This window comes from Hyla sarda, chromosome 4, assembly GCF_029499605.1.
Source record: "Hyla sarda isolate aHylSar1 chromosome 4, aHylSar1.hap1, whole genome shotgun sequence".
Taxonomy (NCBI): Eukaryota; Metazoa; Chordata; class Amphibia; order Anura; family Hylidae; genus Hyla; species Hyla sarda.
The window spans coordinates 70,085,137-70,094,542 of record NC_079192.1 but is presented as its reverse complement, the minus strand read 5'-3'; the positions used below and the strand labels follow the sequence as shown (position 1 = coordinate 70,094,542).

The 9,406-nt window shown below is 44.7% G+C and overlaps 1 protein-coding gene across 2 annotated transcripts in view; it reads left to right on the top strand.

Annotated features, from left to right (window-relative positions):
- Positions 1 to 4,905: 4,905 nt before the first annotated feature.
- KCNIP3 (potassium voltage-gated channel interacting protein 3) overlaps positions 4,906 to 9,406 on the top strand; it is a 190,160-nt gene continuing 185,659 nt past the window's right edge. For both annotated transcript variants that reach the window (XM_056571375.1, XM_056571374.1), the window contains exon 1: positions 4,906 to 4,990. In XM_056571375.1, coding sequence (XP_056427350.1) covers positions 4,985 to 4,990 — 6 coding nt within the window. In that variant the 5' untranslated portion in view covers positions 4,906 to 4,984. The remainder of the gene's footprint in view (positions 4,991 to 9,406) is intronic.

The window sequence follows — 9,406 nt, the reverse complement described above, 5'->3', positions numbered from 1 at the left end:
CATCAGGCATTGGTGGGTGGAAATCCTGGCTGATCCATGCCTGATTCATCTTCACAAAGGTCAGTCTCTCCACATTTTTTGTGGACAGACGAGTTCTCCTTGGGGTGACTAAGGCCCCCACTGCACTAAACACCCGCTCTGATGGCACACTACTGGCTGGGCAGGACAGCTTTTCCAGGACAAACTCTGCAAGTTGTGACCACAAATCAAGTTTGGCTGCCCAGAAGTCCAGCAGATCTTCAAGGTGTGTTGTAATGGGCATGTCAAGGTATGCCACCACCTGCTGGTTCAGGTCCTGCTCCAGGTCTACCTGCTGCTGATGAGTTGCTTTACCATGCGGGTGAAGAAAGGTACTCATCAGCGACTGTAGACTCAGGCTGCTGCTGATGGAGCTTGATATGCTCCTGCCACCCCACTCCTCCCCAGCAGCCATGGCAGTGGAAGGTGAGTGTAGAGGGCCCCCCGAGTCAGACCTGCGAGAGGATGGATGATGGTGCCAATAGGCATCGGCCAACTGACAATGTTGGATGTCTCTGTAGTAGGTCAGTTTATCCTCCCTCTCAGTGGTTGTAAAAAAGCACCCATTAGGTGCCAGAAGCGAGGGTCCAATAAGGTGGAGACCCAGAAGTCATCCTGCTTCCGAATGGTGACAATTCGGCGGTCACTATGCAAGCAACTGAGCATGCATCTTGCCATTTGTGCAAGTGACTCCGAGGAACTCCCTGCCTCCATCTCCACTGCATACTGCCACGGTGTGTCTGGCTCCTCTGTCTCACCTTTCTCATAATCCTCTAGCTCCTCTAGTTTCTCCTGCTCCTCCTCTCCTGTCAGATGACTAGAAAAACCGCCCATTTCACAAAACCTAAACTGTGCTCCACTTTGCCCCTCCCCCTCCTCCTCCAGTGCAGCCCCCACAGGGCTCATGTGGCCGTGAGATGTAGGCATCACGTCTCCAGTGCCCTGACCAGCCATTGTTTCCAACATGTGTTGTAGGAAATTAAGCAGTGGAATGACGTTCAACCCGTAATCCTGGTGACTGACTAATAATGTGGCTTCCTCAAAGGGCCTGAGCAAACACAGGTGTCATGTATGAGCTGCCACTGGTTCACATTGAAGTTACACAGGGGAGTACCCCTATCTGCCTGTATCATCAAGAAATCGGTGATGGCTTTTCTCTGTTTGTATAGTCGGACCAACACATGGAGGGTGGAATTCCAACCTGTGGCAATGTTGCAAATCAGACTATGTTGGGAGATACCATACTGATGCTGCAGCTCAAGGAGGGTGTGCTTTGTGGTGTACAAGTGGCTGAAGTGCATGCAAAGTTTCTTTCCCATTGTTAGGATGTCTTGCAAATGGGGGGAACACTTCAGGAACCGCTTGACAACCAGATTGAACACGTGTGCCATGCAGGGCGCATATCTCAGGCTTTCTTTTCGCACCACAGACAAGATGTTCTTCCCGTTGTCAGTCACCATGGTTCCCATTTCCAGTTTTCGTGGAGTAAGCCATGCTCTGATTTCTTTATGATTGACTTTTAGCAATTCCTCCCCTGTGTGACTCCGTTCGCCAAGGCAAACCATACAAGCCAAGAACAGCGTGACACCACCGTGCCCTGCACACACGAGACTTGTCTGAGCAGTGGAGGCTGAGGACATGGTGGAGGATGAGGAGGCGGAGTCACACACTGTCACAGAACCAACGGCCTGAGAGTGTGGAAGAGGAAGTTACGTGACCTTTCCAAGTTGGTGTTGTCGCTGTGCAGGAACCACATTCACCCAGTGGACCATAAAGGACATGTATTGTCCTGAACATAGTTACAGCTCCAGACATCGGTGCTGCCATGCATTTTGGTACACACCGACAGCCTCAAGGACTGGCCTTCCTTCTCTTCCACAAAATTATGCAGGGCTGGTACTGCCTTCTTGGCAAATAAATGACAGCTTGGGGCTCTTCACCTCGGCTCGGCACAAGCCATCAGTTCTCTGAAAGGTGCAGAGTACACCACTTGAAAAGGGAGGGACTGCAGCACCAGCAATTAGGACAGGAGCACATTCAACTTCTGCGCCATTGGATGAGTGGGCGCAGGAGCATCTGGAGTGACAGAAGGAGGGTATGACACAGCTCCTTTCAGCTGAGGTGGTCGAGGTTCTCCCAGGCCGCTATATGGTGGGGCAACATATGTTGGCGCAGGGTCGTGGTGCCAGCATTGGGACCCTGGCCACGCTTCACCTTCTGCCGACACATCTTGCATGTGGCTATGTTAACCTCCTCTGGATGCTTGATGAAAAACTGCCACACCGCCGAGTAGCTGATTTTCCCACTGTGCATGATGACTGCAACTGCTGCCATCTCAAGGAACCCCTGTTTCACTACCTCCCGTAAAGGTAGGCTGCAGCGAAGCAGGTGGTTTACCCCAGGCACATTTGGCTTCAGACTTTCCACTTCTGTCACCATGCTGACTCCCAACCATGCTACCACCTTGCTGGCTCAGCTGCTGCCTCACGCACAACCTGCAACCCACTTCTCCTGATTATGATGAAGCTCCTTCTGCACCCGGCTCCCAAGTGCGATCGTCTTCATCATCATTGAGTTGTATCTGCACGTCACTAATGTCCTCCTTAGGTTCCTCAACAGTGTCTGCTTAAGGAGCCTGAACACTTGCAACACCACCTCCCACGCCACTCTCCTCATCTCTACTTTCCCGACTAGTGGAGGAAGTGGCGGATGTCTCCTCCACTTCTTGGCGGGGCAGTAGCTGCTGACTGTCCTCTATTAGATCGTCTTCACTGAATAGTGGAGCTGAACCCACAGCATAATATACTTCTTTAGGGGAGGGAACAGCATAGGACAGAGGCAATGGGAGGAACCCACCCACTGTTGACTGGGGGTATCAGATGTCAATGGCGATGAAGTGGATGACCGTGTTAACCAATCGATGACTGCAGATGGGTTGCTGGTCGAGACACGACCGCTAGCTGATACTGGGAGATCAGGCCTCTTGCTGTGACTCTTGCTGCCCCTCGCCCCTAGTCTGCTGCCACCTCTGCCTGTGCATGATGAACTTAGACCTCTGACACTCCTCTGTGCACAGCTCTGCCTGACATACTAAGTGTGTATATGAGGGGAGTACAATAAGCTTCACTACGCTTAAAACAGTATTTGTCTAGAACAGCAGCAGATGTGTACTTTTGGCTGTCCTTTTACAGTAACTAGGCCCTTAAGACTTTATCAGGAACAAAATGGTACAACACTTAGATGTATGTATGTGGTATGCACTTATGAGGGCAGAAAAGTGTGCTACAGGACGCTTAAAAAAAGTATGTGTACAACAAAAGCCGGTGAGTACTTTTGGCTGCCCTTTCACAGTAACTAGGCCCTTGAGACTTTATCAGAAAAAAAATGGTACAACACTTAGATGTACATATGCGGTATGCACTTATGAGGGCAGAAAAATGTGCTACAGTACGCTTAAAAAAGTTTTTGTGCACAACACCAGCAGTAGACACCAGTGCTGCAGCACACAGTCGCTGTGTACTACAGCCAAAATTGCATTTCTCAATCTCATTTCCTTTTCCTATCAGTGCTTCTAGGCAGGATTTGTGCTTGAGCTGAATCGCTGCTATTCTTCTGTGCAACACACTGTTCTCTGATCCTCTCTATAATAGAATGCTGTAGACAGTGACTGGGAGGTGGATCGCTGCAGTAAGAATGCTTTTCTGTGACAAACAAACTGCTCTCTGTCCAACAGAACGCTGACTTCACTAGGAGGTAAATTGCTGCTGGAAAAAGCTTTTCTGTGTAGCACACAACACTGTCTGTCCCTATTTATCTCTCTGCAGTGTAAGGGTGAAGTGACTGGCCGCAATATGGCTGACGATTATATACGGTTGTGACATCACAGGGGTGACTGGCTGCTTATAGGCTGCATCCTGCATGTGATTCAGGGTCATCCCGCCTACCCTTGTTCCCGCCTTCCCAGGATTCCTTGCCCCATATCTTCACATGTGGATCCGCCATTTTAGATGCCTTGGAGCCTGGACCGCACTAAATGGAGTTTGAATCGCGGCAATATTCGCATTCGTTACGAATCAAATTTTTCATGAAATTCATAATGAATTCTGATTCGTCAGATTCAATTCGCTCATCTCTAATTGTGAGCCCCAGTGGGCACAGGGACCAATTTGAGTATACAGTACATCGCTGCAAAATCTATGTGTACTGTACAAATAAATAGTTATTATTATTACTGTTTTCAAGGGATTCTCCTGGACCGTGCACACTGCAGAATTTTCATAACAGAAACATCTGCCACAGAAATTCCAGTTTCGGCCACTGCAGAAAGAATTGACATGTCAATTCTTTCTGCAAAATCTGTTTGGAAATGCATTACCATCTATGGAGACGGCGCATTTTCGAGCGGTCCTAGTGTAGCCATGTTCTGCCGGCACCCGCTGTATGCTAAAAATTTTTCCAGGAGGACATTACGCCAAAAAAACACTATGTCAACATGCCCATATTTCCTTAATATGCAGACAATCTTTGTAAATCTGCATGCCCGAAAAAAAAAATTGATGTTCCTAATAAGGATATAATCGCGCCATATGGCGCAAGCGAAGCATCCCACGGGTCATCCACAAACTCACATTTCCACATCCTTTTCTTTCTATCCGAGGACATTGACAGTGGAAACGTGAAGTCAATACTGAGTGAATATTATCAGAGAATGAGAATTATCTGTTTTAATCTTTTTTTTTGCGTTGCATTCTTGTGGGAATACTGTCTATAAATGAAGCAAGATGAGCCGGCACGGTTCAAGGAGTGTGGTGAGCAAACGGTTAACACAAAAGAGGCTTTTTTTTTTTTTTTTTCCTGGAGACTTGGATAAGAGCCTGAGAACGGAGAGGAGGCACCGCACAGTGTTACCATTGTCACACTATTCCGGGCTCGCAGCATCCTTCCACTTACTCCATCTCCAGTTACCATGCAGGTAAGAGATCGAACCTCTATAGGGTCCTGTGTGTGTGTGTCCATATATTTTTTAACCCCTTATGAGCTTATACGCTGGATATGTCTTCCTTCTTTCTTAGTCCATTTGCTATCTGTGCTCACGCTTCTCTTCTTCGCTATTTGACTATTCACACTACTATAAAAGAACCGCATGATTCGTTTCCCTTCACCTTCCTTCTCCTACAGAATCGGTTTCTGGAACGCCAGTTGTTGCAAAACTACAACTCCCAGTATGCCCGGACAGCCAACGGCTGTCCGGGCATGCTGGGAGTTGTAGTTTTGCAACAGCTGGAGATCTGCAATTAGGAGACCTATGGATCAACTCATGAAATGCATTCCTATTGATGACAGATGCAGATGTCCTTCCACCAGTTACAGATGTAGCAGAGCCGAGTAGTCTTTCTCATCGTAGCGTTACATAGCAAAGAACGTTATGGGCGCATTTCACAACGCTGTCCCAATGACAGATTTTGTTCCGCTACACCTGTATATTTTCTATGAACATTTGCACTAAAGCGTGTAAATAAAACCAGTCCAGATGACCCATCAGGATCTATTTACACGGCAGAATTTCAACATGCGGATTCCGCCTCGAATTAAAGCCCAATAGACTTCTATCCCGCGCTCCCATTCACTCGTCTGAATTTCCGTATGCAGATTCCGCACTAATTCCGCACAAGCCAGAAACCCCCCCAAATGAATGCAGAAGCGGAATTGGTGCAGATGTGCCAAAATTCTGCTGTGTGAATAGACCCTTACGGGCGCTGCATGGGTGGGATTTTTTCGTCTTTTGTCATATAGTGCATTATTTACAATATTTTGTTGGGATTTTGAAGGATCTATTCGCTGCTTTAGCTTTCTATGCTGTAAAGCAGTGGTCTCCCAACTGCGGACCTCCAGATGTTTTAAAACTACAACTCCCAGCATGCCCCGGACAGCTGACGGCTGTCCGATCATGCCAGGATTTCTCTTCTTTTTGTCATATAGTGCAACCACCTGCTACAAAATATTACAAGGGAGATTTATCTAAACCTGAGCAGAGGAAAAGGTGATCAGTTGCCCATAGCAACCAATCAGATTGCTTCTTTCATTTTTCAGAGGCCTTGATAAAAATGAAAGAAGGGATCTTATCGGTTTTTGGTAAGGGAACTTACAGGTTTTAATGAATATCTCCCCCATCTTCTCAATTATAAAATGTATATATAAGTTGGGATCTTAAAGCTTGAGCTTTCTATGTTGAAAAGCAGTGGTTGCCAAACTGTGGACCTCCAGCTGTTGCAAAACTACAACTCCCAGCATGCTGGGAGTTGTAGTTTTGCAACAGCTTGAGCTCTGCAGTTTGGAGACCTGATCTGATGAAATGCCTTTCTATTGACATCAGATGCAGATGTAGCAGAGCCGAGTGGTCACTGTCACATCACGATGCGTTAGATTTCTCGCCTTTTGTCATATAGTGCAACCACCTGCTAAAAAATACCGTCTTCTAAATAACAATATTTATACACAATGGAATCTTGAAGGATCTATTTGGTGTATAGTGGTGGTCTCCAAACTGCGGACCTCCAGATGTTTTAAAACTACAACTCCCACCATGCCCGGACAGCTATTGCTCATGCCGGGATTTCTCATTTTTTTTAAATATAGTGCAACCACTCACTAGAAAATACAGTCCTCTATATTACAATATTTATACACATTGGGATCTTGAAGGATCTACTTGCTGCTTGAGCTTTCTAGGCAGTATAGCAGTGGTCTCCAAACTGTGGACCTCCAGATATTTTAAAACTACAACTCTCCGCATGCCCGGACAGCCGTTGGCTGTCCGTGCATGCAGAGAGTTGTAGTTTTTCAACAGCTGGAGGTCCACAGTTCGGAAACCACTGCTGTACAGTATTAACCCCTTAAGGACCCAGCCCAAATATACCTTAAGGACCCGGACATTTTTTTAACATCTGACCACTGTCACTTCAAGCATTAATAACTCTGGGATGCTTTTACCTTTCATTCTGATTCAGATTGTTTTTTCGTGACATATTCTACTTTATGTTAGCGGTAACATTTTGTCGATACTTGTATCATTTCTTGGTGAAAAATTCCAAAATTTGATGAAAAATTAGAAAATTTTGCATTTTTTTTTACTTTGAAGCTCTCTGCTTATAAGGAAAATTAATATTCCAAATAAATTATATATTGATTCACATATACAATATGTCTACTTTATGTTTGCATCATAAGGTTGACATGTTTTTACTTTTGAAAGACATCAGAGGGCTTCAAAGTTCAGCAGCAATTTTCCAATTTTTCACAAAATTTTCAAAATCGGATTTTTTCAGGGACCATTTCTGTTTAGAAGTGGATTTGAGGGGCCTTCATATTAGAAATACCCCATAAATTACCCCATTATAAAAACTGCACCCTTCAAAGTATTCAAAATGACATTCAAAAGGTTTGTTAACCCTTTTGGTGTTTCACAGGAATAGCCGAAAGTTGAAGGAGAAAATTAAAAATCTTCATTTTTTTACACTCACATGTTGCATTTTTACAAGGGGTAAAAAGAGAGAAATTTTCTTAAAATGTGTAACCCAATTTCTCTCGAGTAAGGAAATACCTCATATGCGTATGTCAAGTGTTCAGCGGGTGCAGTAGAGGGCTCATAAGGGAAGGAGTGACAGTGGGATCTTGGAGAGTGAGTTTTTCTAAAAATGTTTTTTGGGGGCATGTCACATTTAGGAAGCCCCTATGGTGCCAGAACAGCAAAAAAACACACGGCATACCATTTTGGAAACAAGACCTCTTGAGGAACGTAACAAGGAATAAAGTGAGCCTTAATACCCCACAGGGGTTTCACGACTTTTGCATATGTAAAAAAAATATATATTTTTTTCACTAAAATGTGTGCTTCCCCCCAAATTTCACATTTTTGCAAGGGTAAATAGCAGAAAATACCGCCCAAAATTTGTAACCCCATCTCTTCTGAGTATGGAGGTACCCCATAAGCTGACCTGAAGTGCACTACGGGAGAACTACAATGCTCATAAGAGAAGGAGTCATATTTGGCTTTTTTTAGAGCAAATTTTGCTCGGGGGGCATGTCACATTTAGGAAGCCCCTATGGTGCCAGAACAGCAAAAACAAACCACATGGCATATCATTTTGGAAACTAGACCCCTTGAGGAACATAACAAGGAATAAAGTGAGCCTTAATACCCCACAGGGGTTTCACGACTTTTGCATATGTAAAATAAATATATATTTTTTTCACTAAAATGTGTGTTTCCCCCCAAATTTCACATTTTTGCAAGGGTTAATAGCAGAAAATACCCCCCCCCCCCAAAAAAAAAAATTTGTAACCCCATCTCCTCTGAGTATGGAGGTACCCCATAAGTTGACCTGAAGTGCACTACGGGAGAACTACAATGCTCAGAAGAGAAGGAGTCATATTTGGTTTTTTTAAGAGCAAATTTTGCTCGGGGGGCATGTCACATTTAGGAAGCCCCTATGGTGCCAGAACAGCAATAACAAACCACATGGCATACCATTTTGGAAACTAGACCCCTTGAGGAATGTAACAAGGAATAAAGTGAGCGTTAATACCCCACAGGGGTTTCACGACTTTTGCATATGTAAAAAAAATATTATTTTTTTTCACTAAAATGTGTGTTTCCCCCCAAATTTCACATTTTTGCAAGGGTTAATAGCAGAAAATACCCCCCCCCCCAAATTTGTAACCCCATCTCTTCTGAGTATGGGGGTACCCCATAAGTTGATCTGAAGTGCACTACAGGAGAACTACAATGCTCAGAAGAGAAGGAGTCATATTTGGCTTTTTGAGAGCAAATTTAGCTCTGGGGGCATGTCGCATTTAGGAAGCCCCTATGGTGCCAGAATAGCAAAAAAAACACATGGCATACCATTTTGGAAACTAGACCCCTTGAGGAACGTAACAAGGAATAAAGTGAGCCTTAATACACCGCAGGGGTTTCACAACTTTTGCATATGTAAAAAATATTTTTTTTTTCACTAAAATGTGTGTTTCCCCTCAAATTTCCCATTTATGCAAGGGTTAATAGCAGAAAATACCCCCCAAAATGTGTAACCCCATCTCTTCTGAGTATGGAGGTACCCCATAAGTTGACCTGAAGTGCACTACGGGCGAACTACAATGCTCAGAAGATAAGGAGTCATATTTGGCTTTTTGAGAGCAAATTTTGCTCGGGGAGCATGCCGCATTTAGGAAGCCCCTATGGTGCCAGAACAGCAAAAAAAAAAACACATGGCATACCATTTTAGAAACTAGACCCCTTGAGGAACGTAACAAGGTATAGAGTGAGCCTTAATACCCCACAGGGGTTTCACGACTTTTGCATATGTAAAAAAAATATATATTTTTTTCACTA